The 16,878-nt window shown below is 39.0% G+C and overlaps 1 protein-coding gene across 1 annotated transcript; it reads right to left on the bottom strand.

Annotated features, from left to right (window-relative positions):
* LOC103723607 (protein argonaute 1A-like) lies at window positions 1-11,765 on the bottom strand. The gene is made up of 23 exons (XM_008814570.5): window positions 11,360-11,765; window positions 8,075-8,790; window positions 7,773-7,981; window positions 7,527-7,676; window positions 7,303-7,436; window positions 5,930-6,039; window positions 5,553-5,659; window positions 5,268-5,406; window positions 4,353-4,469; window positions 3,247-3,354; window positions 3,054-3,125; window positions 2,642-2,764; window positions 2,348-2,513; window positions 2,054-2,175; window positions 1,835-1,972; window positions 1,580-1,722; window positions 1,407-1,469; window positions 1,272-1,335; window positions 1,036-1,171; window positions 817-890; window positions 628-722; window positions 510-541; window positions 1-413 (listed from the first exon to the last, which is right to left on the bottom strand). Exons 2-23 carry the CDS (start codon window positions 8,780-8,782, stop codon window positions 214-216), a joined length of 3,210 nt encoding a protein of 1,069 aa, XP_008812792.2. The 5' UTR covers window positions 8,783-8,790; window positions 11,360-11,765; the 3' UTR covers window positions 1-213.
* Window positions 11,766-16,878: the final 5,113 nt, after the last annotated feature.

The following is a 16,878-nucleotide window of genomic DNA, read 5'->3' as shown; positions in this document are numbered from 1 at the left end:
TATTTAATGCTGCTATTTCCATAACAGATTCTCAAATATGCGATAGGCATCAATGTAACTAAGTCACCGAAAAATTCAACAAGAATCTTAACCATGCATTAAGCATTACAACACCAAGTTGCATCTCACAAGAATGACCATAAATTTCAACAAGAAGGGTACTGGTCAACTTTAATTAAGCAGGAACAGCAGGCGCCTGGTGTTCTACATGGCTCAGCAATAAAACATAACCCTCTTGACATTTTCTTTTAGCGAGGGAAGAGGTCTAACAGCTGCACTACCAGGGACTCGAGTACCGCGTGGCCCACGACCAGCTGCAGCTCCACTTGCCAGAGAGCCACTATCTGATGTCTCTGGTTCCATATAAAAGCGGGCTCGGAAGGCAGCCAGATGAGCATAGTATGCAGGCGGCACTGTCAACGGAGAGACGTACCAAACATCAGCAATGGGAAGCTATATATTTGTTCCTAGGAAAGAATAAAACCGAGGACTGGAAACTAGCAGCTTACCAATAGATACAGAGCGAGTGCACCTTGCATAGCTGCAAAAACAATCCATAATTTAGTGAAATGGATTTTGAGCTGACAGCATGGTAAGTGAAAACAACAGGAAAAGTGAGAGATTTACGTGTAGCAAAGGTTGTTCGTGAGAGTTTGCAAAGCATCGGCAGTGAATTTGTTTTCATCCCACAAGACATGATAATGAGCAGGGCGGCTTGTACCCTTTACATATAACATCATATATGCTTAACATATCACATCAATCAGGAGAATGAAAATATATGAGAAACAATTGCAACGATGGGAGAAAGTATACTTGGATGCCAGCATGACTGCATAAGTAAAAATCAAATTCAGTTGGGTGGCAGATCTTAGAATCAACAACAGTACCTGCAATTCATAAGGAGGACGACAATCACACCAACATTGATTTATAGCTCGACAAAAACAAAAGCATTTAGAAATAACAAAAATGGTCTTGGGAGAAAAGCCAGGATAGGTATCATTTATCCGTATCATTTGTAATTTGACTGACCAGGTAGTATATTTCCACTCCTATCAACTGATTGGTGATCATGATGGTTATTTGCGAACAGCCTCGTGTGGTGGCGTTTTTGGACCACCACAAAAGTTACTGGGGGCTGATAGTTCGGTTCTAGAGAAGCACATGCCTGAGACAATTTTAAAATGGAAAAGAATCGCATTAAACAACCTGTTGAATTGGCAATATTGGGATAAAGATCCGACGAAAGCCATGTCCAAATGTGATACCTTCCGAATGGCGTCAAGCTCATGCAGTAAAACTTGATAAAATTGCCCTTCACTAACTCCATCCCTGCAAAGAAAGCACCGTTAGTAATTCAGCATGACAGAAAAGCATTAAGGAAAATCATCTAAAGATTGTACCTGTAAAATATAATTTGCTGCGGCTTTTGCCCAGTAGCCTTCTTAAAGGAAATAAGAAGCTCCCTACCCATTAATGACATTATATGAGTTGCCTCGAACTTCAGGAAGAAACAGATACAATAAACCAACCAAAGTGACAGAAAATGATGCAAATCAACCCAACTAAATCATACTTTATCATGCCACCAGTGATAGTTCCACGTTGAGGATCTTGCCAGACTTTAAACAAATCTTGAATCAACTCTTGACGATGGGCCTGAGCAGAAACTAATCCAGCATACTTTGTTACTTCCGGCCAATCTTGAGAAGCTACAACCTGTAGCATAACAAAGAGAAATAAGATGGAGTATATCCAGTCGTATGTCCAAAACATTCTTTATAAAAAAAATAGTTTAACATGTCTCCTGTATGAAGATGGATCAACTTACAGCTGCAATAGAGGGGCTGGAGTCCTCCCCAGGATGAGGATGGGTCACATCAGCACCAAATATAATCGTAGGGCTGTCACTAACCAGAGGTATCCGCCTTGTCAACGCATCCATAAGGACTGTGTTCCTACCCCCAACCTTTCATTAAAACATTCTTGTCAAGATTGCAAAAGATTGACAAAAAACAAGAAAAAAGAAATGGTGCCTAAGAATGCACACCTTTACATTTATCTTGAGAGCAACATTTGCCAGGTACTGTTTACTCATCCTGAAAACATGCTTGGTCAAACAACATTGAGACACTAATCCAAGCTCAGTCTCACATATTCGCTTTAGATCACCTGACATGGAGGCAAAGTAACAGCCAGAAATAATGTCACAATAATAAATTGAAAATCTGAGAACCAATTCAAAGATTGTGACATGGACCACATCAGTTAATATCCCAAAGTCCACAAACAACCAGGTGCATATGAGTCAGTTCAAAAAAGATGGGCAGAGTGGGATGTCTACCATATAGAGAACCATTATTGTCGGGCAATATTACAATGAGCAGATCAAGTTCTCTATGCCGTGGCTGGAGGATGCTCATTGCATCATGATAGCGTGCTTTTAGAGCTCTTTCCACTTGATCAGGCCGTGCACCTAATGGAGGAAGCACAGGTTCTATAGAATAATCCTGCATGAAGTTCAAATGACAGTATCCATGTAGACTATCATTTACATGATATCAGAGATGGACAACTGGTCGAAGGTAATGTTAAGTATGTAGAGTCAAACAAGAAAAGGAAAATCACAGACACATACCATCCCAGATATCTGGCACATCTGAGCAAGCTCATGACAGAATCCACGAGCAACACTTTCTTGCACATTACGAGCAAAATTGATACACATCCAATTTTGCACTCTCCCACCATTCACCATTTTCTACATTAGAATGGGATTGTAAGGCAAAAGGCATTCCAATAATAAAATCATGTATTATAGATATGGTGGCATGCTTGTATTTCTGCATGAAAGAAGATATGGCTACGGCACAAGCTTTAAAGTTTCACGGCAGCTCTCGGTTCTGATTGATAGCAGGGAGGACATGTACAAGGAAATGCTAGTTGCTAAGGTCATTAACGAAAGATGTCTCAACCATCAAAAGAACAGCAGTCATGATTAACAAGTGACGAAACCATTTCAAGGAGATGAAAATTTTTGAACGCAATACCTTATTCATCATATTCCACTGGCCAATTCTTGGCAAGCAATTTTTCTCTTTGCCAGTGTCATGGTATTTAAGCTGCAGAGCAAACAAAATGCAATCACTAAAAGATGGAAAAGTTATCAAAATAGAAAGTTTCCGTTGTGGCATTGCCAAAAAAGTAATTCCAAAACGAAATTGATTTGTTCATTCTACTCACCCAGGGGGCAGGTAAAACCCGTGCTTCAACTGATGCAAGTTTCTCACTGATCTTGATGCCAAATTCTTTTGCATAAGGGTCTTCATGGTAAGCATTGTGACGAACCGTCTGCGGGCAAAAGTGATGTTTTAACATGATGGTTTTTCTTATAATTGTTCTATTCCATGTTGAAATTAACATTTGGAGAAAAACACAATAGAAGGAAAGAAACCAGTAACATGTAGTGTATCCTGTATCAATGGGATACCATGTAAATATTATGATCATCATAAGGTACAGATATTACCAGTCAAATTGCATTAAAAGTGGAAACGAATAAATAATACAGCAACATAGCAATGTGAAATAACCAATACGTAAAGCCCAAAAGATAAAAATGAATATAAAAGCAAGTTTATTTACAAACTAAAATCTGAAAGATACTAAAACATATAAATCATGGATATGGATGAGTTATGGGTACAACATGATATAGGTACATTAATATGGCAAATCTTGAAAAAATTGTGACATGATACGGCTAGGATATGTCAAAAAATATATATTTTGTACATACATATATGCATAACTACACAGACATGTGTCCACATATATACACAGTGCACAGTAGGCTACCAAAATCACAAAGTTTGTACTACTTCATAGTGCATACAGCAGCATCAATTTTTTCACAAGCTCATCATTTAGTCATCATTCAAATTCAACAACAATCCATACTACATATTTTAAAGATGACATCATAGACTCCAAAACTGACCAAAGACCTTTAGAAGATTAACATTAGAAAAAAGAAAGAAAACACTTTTCCCTCATGTTTGGTGACATCAGGGAAGTATCTCAAGTGTATTCAAGAAGTATCCATAGTGTTTCTTTCTAATTTTGAAAAATAGGATACTTATAACTAGAATCAAACATGTATCGAAGAAGCACCCAACAAGTATCGATATTTGATACATATCTGATATGGAGATAACTAATGATTTTGAAATACCTGTGCTTCCTAGACTATGGCTATACTCAAAAATAAACAAAGGCATTTTTACCATCAAAGAGAAACTAGAAAGAGCTTTTGGAAGTGATTAATGAAATTAAGCCAGATGCATGACCTGCATAATATCAAGCTCGCGCTCACGAGGACGTTGACATGTAACCCTCAGAAGAGCAGTTATTTGCCTCTCATTCAACCTCTTTGAATATCTCTGACCTTCCACTATCTTACAAACCTAAATTTATTACCCAGAAAAGAACGAAAAGAAAAATATCAGCATGAAGTTTTTACCAAAGACATTGAAATTGTTTTTGTATAAGCAAATAATAATCACAAGCAAAGGGCCCAATTGGCATCAGTTTTATTTCTTGTTTTTAATTTTAAAAATAAAATTACAGAAGCTGAGACAAAAAAAATGCTTTGGTGCTATTGTTTTTACTTTCTATTTTTAAAAACCACTTTCATTATTTCTAGAAAAAATGATAATAAGAAATTCTGACCTTAATACTCTTTAGAAATAAAAAAATGTTGTTTTTACCACCACCAACAACAACAAAACCTCTAGCCCCTGCCACCATTGTTGCCACCATATAGTCAGTCACTACCACACCACAGCAGCCATTGTCGCCATCTCCACCACATAGTCGACAATTCGCCAACATCGCCAACACAGCCACCACCCCGACCTACCACCTCCACACGACCGCCACCATCTTCATAATCTCTACCGCACCACAGCAACCATTGTTGCAACCTCGGCCATACCTCTGCAGCTCCCGCCACCAACCCTACCATATCTGCACTCCATTGCTACTACCACCATCTCCACCACCATCACTACATTTATATTTTTAAAAATAACTGATTACACCAAAAATGTTTATATTTTTTAAAAAAAATTAAAAAATAGAAATGGAATTTTTATTTTTTAATTCTAAAGTACAAAAAAATGAAAGCGATGCCACACAGCACCTAAGAAACAATATGAAAAAACAGTCTTATTCATACACTACAAAAGCATATAAAAACTTACCTCCATGGGCAGATAGTTTGGCCTCTGCTGGTTACCGACTTGCAAGCAAGGCAAATTGGTGTGTTGGATAGTAAAACCATATGTCTCTTGAAAATACTGCACAACAGACTTCACAGTACCTCTGTCATCTACTGGGAAGCTGTTGTTACATGTCAATATAATAGATAGATAGAACATGGAAACCTCATGTTAGCAATCTAGTAATGTCAGAAAAGTAATAGGTAAAAATCCCAAAAGAAAACAACAAAAATTGTAATAGCAGACAATAAGAGAGGAATTCCATACGTTAGTTCTCTAGTTGCCTGTGATGTTAAACCAGATATGCGATATTTTCTGCGCATATTTCCCCGATGCGTGACCTCAACCTTCACTCCTCTCAAAGCCTTCTTGATCTGGTATATGTATGCATGTATAGCAAGAACAGCAGGATCATAAGATCACCCAAACATGGTACCAGCACCACTAACTCCTTTTTTTAATGAGAATACCATCTCTTCTTAATCATTAGTTTAATTAAAATCCATTAAGTTGAATGAATTAATAACAAAATAGGATAAAATAACTGCAATTTTTTATCTAAAAGAGCGCAAAAACAATTCGGCCTAAACCAGAATATCAAAATGATCAGGTTAAGTCAACTCTTATAAGAATCAGAAGATGACCTTTACACGGTCAGCATCAGACAGTGGTCTCACTTGAACATCCCTATTTAAAAGCTGGGTGATGAAGTCAATGACAGGCAGTGGTTCAATGAATGCAGTAGATGACATATCTGGAAAAGAAGTTAATTAGAGGAGTGAAAAAAAGAATGTGCAATGGCGATGTTGTTTTAAGAAATAAATTCATATGCACTATATAATTTATTCTTAAGAAAAATGCTATACATTATTAATGAAATACAAACAAATCCCAGCTTTGTGATGAACGCCTAAGTAAACAGTGAGCATGCATCCACAGAGAGAAAATAATGCATGCTATTTGGAGAGTGTATTGCATGATATTCATTCTGCTTTTTTCTCAGAAGCCTATTAAACATAAAATTTCTGCACTATCAGACTATGATTGAGAAAGCATCATATAGATATTAACACAACTATCTCATACAAATAACCCTCCATAACAAGGTCTATGATGTCTTCAACTTCAAAGAAGATATTAAGCATGCACCCATAAAGCAAAGCCCACAGAAGCAAATGTGGAGAAATAATGCATACTGCGTACTATGCATTCTGCTTGTTCTTGGAAGCTTATTGAACATAGTGTCGTGCTTTCCCTGTGTTATACAAAAGCGCATGGACATTCATAAGGCTGATAAGTTCTAAAGCATTGCAGTTCACGTGAAATGGATATAGCATTCAGGATTTTGGAAAAAGTGTGTTTATAATAAGGTAAAAAAGTTCAACTAACGTGGGGAAGAGGATGGGATGGCCAAAATAGAAAGGTACACATTATGTATAAGAAAGCATTTTTATAGGTCATAAAATAATAAAATATCATTTGAACTAACAGTGCAAATGAACTGTAAGCATTCATTCTATCCTTCATATTTTAGTTGTTTGGGATGGGCAAACTACTAACAGTGCATCCAAAGTGAAATAATATAGCATCTTTTTTGTTGTGTTTATGAGTTATCACCTAATGATTGGCTAAAACCAACGAAAAGGCAAATAACTATAAGAATGTAAAGAGAGATCATGCTACAACACATATTGCAGGAGTTCATGTATGCAATCCCTGACAGGTAAACCCCATAAGGGCCTCTTGTAGTTGACGATATAGAACTGAACAAAACCTGCTAGATATGCATGCCATGCTTCCTCACCTGATATGACCAGTCCAGTGAATGCACTCTATGATGTTACAATTTTTTTCTAAAAAATGAGCTACTTTGATCATCAATATTATTTTACAGCTCAAATGAAAAATTTTACTTTGTATTTAAGTTCTGAAGTCCAGTTCATTTGGACTGTCAAACCATATGTTTGCATCCCAAAAGCATTAAGGCACATACTAAGAGAAAAAGAAGTGTTAGTACCAATATTTAGTGACAAGCCCATTTGAGTAGGGCGAATGCTCTGGTAAAAACCACGCCAGCTCTCCAATCCTTCACCAAGTGGTTGCCTTCTCCCTAAATCAGGTGAATAAAATGACCGACCAATAGGTGAATACCTGCAAAGCACCAAAATGCATGTAACTATATTCAACACTCGGCAAATAAAAGAACAGCAATATGTGGGATATCAGGCATATGGAAGTTACCTGGCAGTAGGCAACTCACGCAGCACAATATCGAGCACTTGAAGAGCTTCTTGGGGAGCATCTGCTTGCCTCCCAGCTAAAAACAATTCGAGGTGGTGAAGATCTGCACGTGCAGCTAATTTGATAACCACATTAAACATCCTCTGTCGCCTGAAGGATAGAATTACATTTAATTACTCAGTCAGCCAGACAATGAAATTAGAAATAAATATATCCTCCGAATATATTATGCTCCAAACAAAAGACCTTTCAGTGCCTGATCCATCATCCTCATCTAGTAAAGGAATTTGAAACTCTCTCAAGGTAAATGGCAGTGGACCAGCTGTGTAAAGGCTCTTCCTGCCATCATAGGCTGGAAGGCGGCCTCCTAAATAAGACTCCTTGTAGAGTCTAACTAGCTGTTCCATCACAGCACGGTTCACACCACGCGAGGTAACTTCTGGCTTGATCGAGACCTGATTGAATGTGACAAAGATTGTAAGTAAACGGGAAGAACATATAGATCAGAACCATAATGGATTTACATGTTATTTTAGTGGCAAACACACATCATACTGATGAAGATCCTTGTCAGGTAGCTCAGCAAAGAAATGATTCGCCTTTACGACGCATTTGTCACCAAAGCTACCTTTCCCAGGGCGCAGTGGAAACCTCAGAGACTTGCTTGATGATGCCGGTGAAACTACAGGTTGAATTGCCTGACTAGGTGCAGCTTCACCCTGAACAGAGAGCTGTTGGAACTGTTGAGTCAACTGAGCAGCGGACATATCCGGCTGCCTTGATGAACTCGCCTGCGATGAGGATGCCTGGGCAGCTTGATATGGAGCTTGCATTGCTTGGTGCAGCTCGGGTGCTGGTGATCTTGATGGACCTGCAAAAGTGCCAACCCCACGTCCACCAGCCATACTTCCACCTCCCCTGCGCCCACCATAATGCTGCTGAGGTGGCATGCCACCTCTAGGAAATGGCCCACCAGGGCCCTGGTATCCAGATGCCGGGGTGCCTTGCTGCTGCGGTGCCATTCCACCACGAGGCTGTGCGCCACCATCTCGTCCCTGATGGTATCCTCTGCCACGACCTCCTTGCACAGGCTGCTGAGGTGCTGGATCCCAAACCTGTCCTTCTCCTTGTTGCTGCTGAGTTAGAGCCCTTTCAGCTGGATGCTGGCGCCCACCTCGCCCACGACTGCTGGTAGACTCAGCAGATTGTGAGCTCTCCCCAGAACCCGGAAGTTTGGTTCTTCTCTTCCTCACCATGTCGGCAACTGCAATAGAACAAAGTATGAAAACGTGTGTATGAACCTCAACAAAAACTGAGAGCAAAACAACCAAAATCTACTACAATAGCATACACTAAACAGCTGCAAAAATTGGAAAAAGAAAAAGCCCTATCTAGCAGCTGTGATATAATACAATAACCTACACTAAATAGTTGAAAATTGGAAATAAAAAACCCTATCTGATGAACAAACACCTCCATCTATCTTGTGTTGTGCCTTCATGAGCACATTGGCAATTATCCTTGATTGTCTTGCTTCCTAGATGAAATAACCTGATGGAGTCTATTTATAACTAGTTCACGAAAAGGTGCCTAACAGATACAGAGGATGAAAGACAATGCTAACCAAAAAAAATCTACAGTATAGAATCTTTACCGAGCATAATTACTATCTATTCAAAGGCAACAATTAATAATAATAAAAGGCATTGTATAGGACATGGAATAGAGCAAATGCCCTACATCAAATCCCTATAAACTGTTTCCAAAATAGCAAATATGATGAGTTCAATGCAAGATTTGATAAATTGTCCAGGATATACCAGCAGACTTTAAGAAGATTTGTGGATTGCACCTTAAAGAAAATCTACTGCACAGCAGGTAGCCACAGAAAGTCCATGAACATTCCTGGGCACACTTAACCAAAGCACATATGCTAAATCTTTTTATGATATGCAAAAATATATAGAGAAGATAAAACTTCTTTAACAGCAATCCAAAAGGGACGGGTCAAATAAAACCACACACTTTGCAAACAACTGCAGATGTTTCAAAACCATTGCTAAATGATTCTCAAAAAGCAACTGAAACAAATGCAAATATCTAAAAAATCTAGAGTTACATACAAGACTCTGTAAATGTTTTCATGCATAAATAGATGCTTAAAGTCAACACATATAAAATGAAACAGCACAGTAGATAATAAGTACAACCGATAATAACATAGAATGTTTTCAAAATAGCACATCTGATACATCAAATGCAAGATTTAGCTACAAAAATTTCCCAGGATATAACAACTGGTTTCATGGAGAAGAAAATTTATTGGACGAGGTTAGCAAAAGAGTTTAAGAACATCCACAATTCATTCAAACGCAACAAAGATGGAGCAATTGGTACAGTCTAATACCATAAATAATCCAAAGAAGCTATTCGCTTCTCTAACGGTAATCCACTTGGGATGGCTTTACTAAAGACACAGGACATAAACTACAAAAGATGGAAAGCAACACAGAGATTCCAAAACCATCAATAACTAGTTATTAAATAACTGAAATAATACATTTTGCAAACAATATGGATCCCCACAAAACCCTCTAAATTTTATAATGCCTAAACAACCAGATTAAGGAAATCTCAACGTCCGAAACCAAAAAATAATACAGAGAGAATAATCACTTCTTTTATCGGTAATGGAGACACGATTGCTCCGCTAGAACTATAGAACAAATATCATAGTGCTTTAAAATAGGCCCCGTAAAGTCTGAAACTATCATAAGGGTTCTGCGGAAATAATACATCTGCCTAATAAATATGATTCATGTACTGTGTACAAAAATAAATTTTATAAAAAAACATAAATTGAAACAGAATCTACGTGCATAAAATGTAGCAAAATTCATATAGATCAAACAGTAATTTGCAAGGAAAAACAACCAAAACTTGAAGAAATGATGACCGAAATGTCAGTCTCAACAAGGTAGCTTATAGGTAAAAAGAAAAAACAAAAGAAAGGAAAGTAAAACAGCTAAAAATTCAGCAAACTCCAAAACGAAAAAGGTTACATCATTCTCTGAACTCTGATCTATCCATAACCAAATCACAGGGGAACCCGGGGAAAACAAATCAAAGACAACAGGGAAAATTCGAGATAACAAACGGAATGACCCTTTGTTAACAGCTTACAATCTATTTAGAGAGGGGGGGGAAGAAGGACAGATACATCCAAAACCTCAGCCCAAAAGGACAAAGGACATCAAAAAGCCATTGGAGGACAACAGCAAACACTTAGATCCTCTAAAATCACCAAGGAAAAAAAAATCAAACCGGCAAAAAAAAAAAAACGTCGAAGATATCTACAGTCTCCGAAGAAGAAACAAAACCCCAAAACTCGTCTCTACGATTACTAACAGCTCGAAAACAAAACAAAACACCCGATCGTACTCATACACAGGAAAAAAAAACCACACAAATGCCAAGACAAACACGACCGATCAAATCTCACCTGCTAGCGCTACAAGAAAGCGGAAACGAGCTCGATCTCAGTCTCCACCCCCATCCTCCCATCCCGTCCCCAAGTCAAAAACAAGAGAGGATAAAAAAAAAATCGCAGAAATCAAGACAAAATAAAACCAAACTATTAACATGCATTTATTAACTAAAATATCCTTCCGAAAAAAGTTTCGGAAAAGAATAAAAATCAAAAAGACGCTACATCGGAGAAAAGAACCAAAAATGGGAGGTGAAAAAGATGAAACCCATCTATAAGAATCCGATGAACCCTTAAACAAAGAAATCGGAAAGACGAGCCGAGGAGAGTGAGCAACCCGCGATACCTTAATCCGAAAACCGGCTGCTGGAGGCGAGAAACCGCTTCTTGCACCTGAAAACCGCCTCGGCAAACCTCTCTCTCTCTCTCTCTCTCCCTCCCTCCCTCTCTGAGAGAGCTCTAAGCTAAGCAGTAGCTTCAGAGCTAAAAATCGAAACAGAGAGAACCGCCACCACGGGAAGTCGGGAAAACGCCCGTCGCGTCATATCGGGGCAGACCCCCCGGCACTTAAAAAGACGTTAGGGCGTGCCGCAACTGGACAAACCCCGGACCTTCCCTGCCCGACCGCCGGGTCGGTTCGGCTGCCGGTCCGAACTGACGCCAGGTGGCGACCCATGCGGCGACCTTTGAGCTGCCCCTCGCCGCCATGGCTTCCATCGTGATCCGCTGTGGCAGGAACCGCAACGGTATTTCTGGATAACACGACGATACCCACCAAAAAATAAAATAAAATAACACGTTCACCAATACACGGTGCAGACGACCACGTGGCTCGCTATAAATAAGCATATAAGATTTTCCTTAGAAGTGATTAGACAGCGCCGGAGCGAGGGATTCCCCTGACGAGGATTTGGATCACTGGTGAATGAACGGACGGTGGTGACTGGATTTGGAGTTGGGACCATGGATGAGTCCAAAGACGGGAGAGGGTGCACCAATCTGACGGCCGCTCTCTTTCCTCCTCTCTTTTTTTCTTTTTTTTATTATATTTTTTTTAATTAAGTTTAAAAAAATAATGTAAATAAGAAGAAGTCACTACATCAAACAATAAACGAGACGGTCTAGTCAGCCATCCGATTCGTCTCTTAAAACACATAAATAGTTTGAAAAAAGTCTAAATCACTTGTGAGTCCGCGGATGCCACACAGCAACAGATGGCTGTACCTCCGTCGATTTTTTTTTTTATTCAATTAATTACCGTGATAGAGTTTTCCTTTGGGCACATAGCGAAGACAATGCCCTCGGAAGCTTTCAAGGTAAGCTTTCGGGGTACTGGGAACTGACGTGAAGGCGTGGCGATGCGGATGGACGGATCGCCACGTCGGACGGGTGGGTCCACGGTGACCAGTAGGAGCGAGACGTGGTGGGCCCACTCGGAATACGAACTGTAATATCATGTTTGTTTGTTTGGTTGGTTTAATTATTTCTCGCTAAATGACACAAGGATCCGTACGGGTGCGCCTTCAACGAGCTGTCGAAAAAGCTATTAGTACCCACCTTACAAGACAGCTCGGAGTCCGACACGTGTACGGTAAGAAAGAAAGAAATGAAGCTTAAATGAAGGAAAGAATGGGGTTGGCGATGGATGGGGTGGCCAAAACTTTTGGTCAGCTTGGTTAGCCCAGGGAGTAGGCTGATGTGGGGTTTTTTTTCCCCCTTGCCATTTAGTCTTATCATTACTATGTTTTTTAAAAGAATGAGAGTTTTTGAGCAAATGGCGAGTGACTTCTTCCGAATGGGAGGTTTCGTTCTTGTGTCTTGTGATTGCATTGGACCCATTTCAATCATGTCCATGTGATCGGTATTGGAAAGGTGGGATTCGACTTGATTGTAGCAAATTGGGTGGGTACTGTGCTATTTGGAATTATGACAATGGGAGAAGAAGAATTGGTTGAAATCGTTTTGGAGCCAATCAAGGGAGAGAAGGTTAATATCTTTCATTGACTGGTTGTTTTCTATCTAAATCTTGGAAGGTGCTTTTTCTAGTTGCTTGGCATGAGTAAATTCATTGCTATTTTTCAAAAATAATTATTTTTATGATGACTCAAAAAAAAAAGGAAAAAAAGAGATTTAAAAAAACAATTACGGGGATGAATATCAATCATATCATAGCTAAAAAGAGATGAAGATTTTGGTTTTGAAAGAAAACTTGTACATCATGGACTGCGCACTTTGTTTATTAATAGATTTTTGAAGAGAAAAAATCAAGTTTAAATGGGAGTGCAGCATTTCATTCAATGCAATGAGTAAAAATATGGAATGATATTATTAGAAAAATTGGTTCCAAGAAAAGTTGTTAAGACTGCAAAAATATACAACATCAAATAATAAATGTTTGGGACTTATGAAATTGATTACTTGCTATCCATGAAATGGTTTCAGATACTATGACTTTCATTAAATCATGCTCCCCTGCGCATATATTGTCATTGATCCCCATTATGTTCATTAAAATATAGAAAAAAGTTTAAGATGCAGTAGATATATGCTAGTTATTAAGCATAGATTTGGTTGGAGGGAATTCGGCTCTGGAATGAGAATAAAAATGAGTGATTTATATTTCAACCATTTGACTGAGAAGAGTTCCATTCTTATTTCAATTTCGGAAGAAGAATAGAAACAACCTAATATCCCAAAGCCCAATCTTGATTATCATCTAGTATTCAAATCCCATTCTGATTATGATTTCGATTACAGTCGTTAATTGATGTATCATGGAAGATGGCTATTCTGATTTCCACTACAATTTCGATTTCTGCGGCGAACACAAGGGGCTCGTTTGGTTCGCGGGAAAAGAAGGGGGGAAAGTGTGGTCAACGGGAAAGTAATGAGATGCCTCTTGTTTGGTTGGAGTTTTCAAAGGAGAGAGAAGGGAAAGTAGTATTCCCATGGGAATGTGATTCCCACATTTCATGGGAAAGTCTTTCCCATGAGAAACATGGGAAAGTTACTTTCCCATGAGGCGGGAATCACTCCATTTTTACTTTTTCCCAAAAAGTCCCTTCAGCATTAAAGAAGCATTAAAGAGGCATTAAAAACTTAATTTTTATTAAGGGCATAATAGGAATTATATATAACTTTCCTAGGAAAGTAGATGGCCAACCAAACATAAGCACCTTGAAAATTTGTCACTTTCCCATGGTCAACCAAACATGCCAAAAGTACTTTCCTAGGCATCCTCTTCCTAGGAATTTGTTTCCAGGAATCGTATTCCTAGGAAGGAAAATGCTTCCCGCGAACCAAACGAGCCCAAGAGTGAATGGAGTAAGAGCTCCTTAATTACACAAGAGTAACTTCCATTCCAAGCTATTTATTATCTCCATGAACCCTTCCATGAAAATAAAAAAAACAGTGATAGATGTACAAACCTCAAAATGAGTTGTACTTTTCAAACTCACAAGCCATGGAGTGAGAAAAGGGAGGGCTTCACCTACCAGAAAGACTTGTGCTCACAATCTGGAATGACAGAATTATGAGGAGAAAAGATCAACATATAAGTGGAAGCCTCGGCGAGGTGTTCTCAGCTCTTTCAAGACAAGCCCAAGGGAGGTGGTTTCGTCAAGTGGGGTCTTAGATATCTGCGGAACAGCGCAGCAATTGCCAAAGCAAGCTTGTTTCGTAGCCTTGCACAGGATGTTTAAATAAAGGATTGCTACAAAATAAGAAGCACAAAGGTTGGCTCAGCCAAGAAGAATAAGGTTTCATTGGTAAATAAGCCAGAGGAATAAGTTAGGCGGATAACAAAGGACAAAGGGTTAGGTGCTTTAGTTTGCACTAATTCTAGAGTGGAATGAAGGTTTGCCTGCATGAATGTCGTGCAAGACTGTTAGCTCTCAACTCATGCCGATGGATTTTCTTGGTGGGTGGCGCGTCTGGAATCTGCAATGGCTTTCAAGTTACCTAGTCATATGATGTGTAAAGGTTACAAAGACTTTTTCAAGAGAACTGATTCCTTTCATTGTGATGAAACCATACAGTAGCTTTTTAAAAGAGATGCAAATTAATTTGACATGTGTAGGGTCAATATACCTTCCACATTGTAGGTAAATGATCGTAGGGAACTTCGGTTGAGGCTCATGATAATCTCTAGGTCAATTCAGAAGGTGGGTGCTTTTTGGATTTTTTTTTTTTTCTTTTGGTACATCGGCAGTTCATGCTAATCTTGTGCGAGCACTACCATAAGAGTTCGAAGAAAAGATACATTTCAGAGATGGAGGAATAGATACATCGCGGGTCCAGAGAATTTCATCGGAGTGGTGAGCAGTAAAAGAGGCGACCCAATCTGCAATTATGTTCGTCTCCCAGCAGACATATATAGCTTAGAAGGCATCACACTTTAGTACTTTTTGAATTTCAATTTGACTGAAGGTAGCAACATATTGGCATTATTCGATTTTTTTTAGAAGTTTTAAATTATATATCGACATAGTTAACGATGGAAACACATTTGGTGTCTGGTTTTATATAAAGGAGAAGCTTGATTTAGATGAGGCAAGCTATCTTGAAGTACATGGCTGAAGGGATTAAGGGCAATAGTTTAGCCATCCACTTGAGAATTCATAATATTATTAAATACAGATATGTTTGTCAGGCATTCTTGATTAATGCTCTTCCTTGATGGTTAAGGATTATTGGAATCACTGAATCCCAATAGGGTGCATTATGCCAACATATGAACATTATCATGTCACCACTACGTGACAAAATCCAGCCAAGAGGACTATAGTTGGTGGCAGTTCAATCTTTTAGTAGCTCTTCTAATTCTTGTTGAGAGGGATTTAAAGGATCTACAGATAAATAACCCAAAAAGCACTGTCCAAGTATCCCATCCACTAAAGTTTATAACTGAGGGAATGTGGGGGCTCTTCATGAGACACATGGCCCACAGTGTCATGGCGTATTATTGCATAGCTTTTGCATGAAGGCATAGAGTTTTTCTTCGCATGCAAGCCATGAAATCGTAGAGATTTATTGTAGGAAAATGTGATGCTTTGTAGCAACATTGTTCATCAAAGATAGCATCTATCTTTTTTTTTTTTTTTTTTGATACAATGGCACCTCACACACGATGGCTGTTGCACAAAAGAGGAGTAGACACGTGGTCCTTTCAGATAAAATCACTAAAGTGATGAGCCACGTAGGAGACAATCCAATTACCTGTATTATTTGTCTTTCTGTAGATATGTATGGCCCAAAAAAAGTCAGACTCTTACAAAAGTCTGCATATATCGTGGAGCAATGGCGTCCCGCTGGTAGCGCAGCTACCAACTCCGAACTCACTCGATCAACATAGCTAAGTCTTTCTCGAAAAAGATGCAGTTCGTACTGAAGATATGCCTCGTATAGATGACGCCCTCTCATGCAACTCTAAATTCAACATTGACAGTCGAAGTATCGAAGATATGTCGGTCTTTGATCGCTATCAGTCTGGTATTGTAGTCTTTAATAACAAATTTTATTTTTTTTTTATTTTTTTATCAAGGCCACCGCCGAAGATCAGTTTGGAAAAACCATATTGCCATTCTTCAAAGCGGCACATTGGAAAAACTCTAGAACACAGGAAAGATTGAGGCGGCATGACACCCGAAATTGCGCATCTCATGGGCTCCACCGAGGGGAGCGGCGTACCTGCATGACATGCATCGAGTTTCGTGCCGGAGTCCACAGGAAGATCAAAGCCAGATATTTCGAGGATCACCATAAGGGATCTGATTTGATTTGGACGCAGACTCCGACCGGGTACTTGTAGACCGTTAATTTGACCACTCGATCAACTCAATAAAAAAAAAAAAACTCTCAAAGGGA

The sequence above is a fragment of the Phoenix dactylifera genome, chromosome 10 (assembly GCF_051530095.1).
Source record: "Phoenix dactylifera cultivar Ajwa chromosome 10, Ajwa_hap1_PhDact_Kaust_v1.1, whole genome shotgun sequence".
NCBI lineage: Eukaryota > Viridiplantae > Streptophyta > Magnoliopsida > Arecales > Arecaceae > Phoenix > Phoenix dactylifera.
This window is presented reverse-complemented; position numbering and strand designations above follow the sequence as displayed.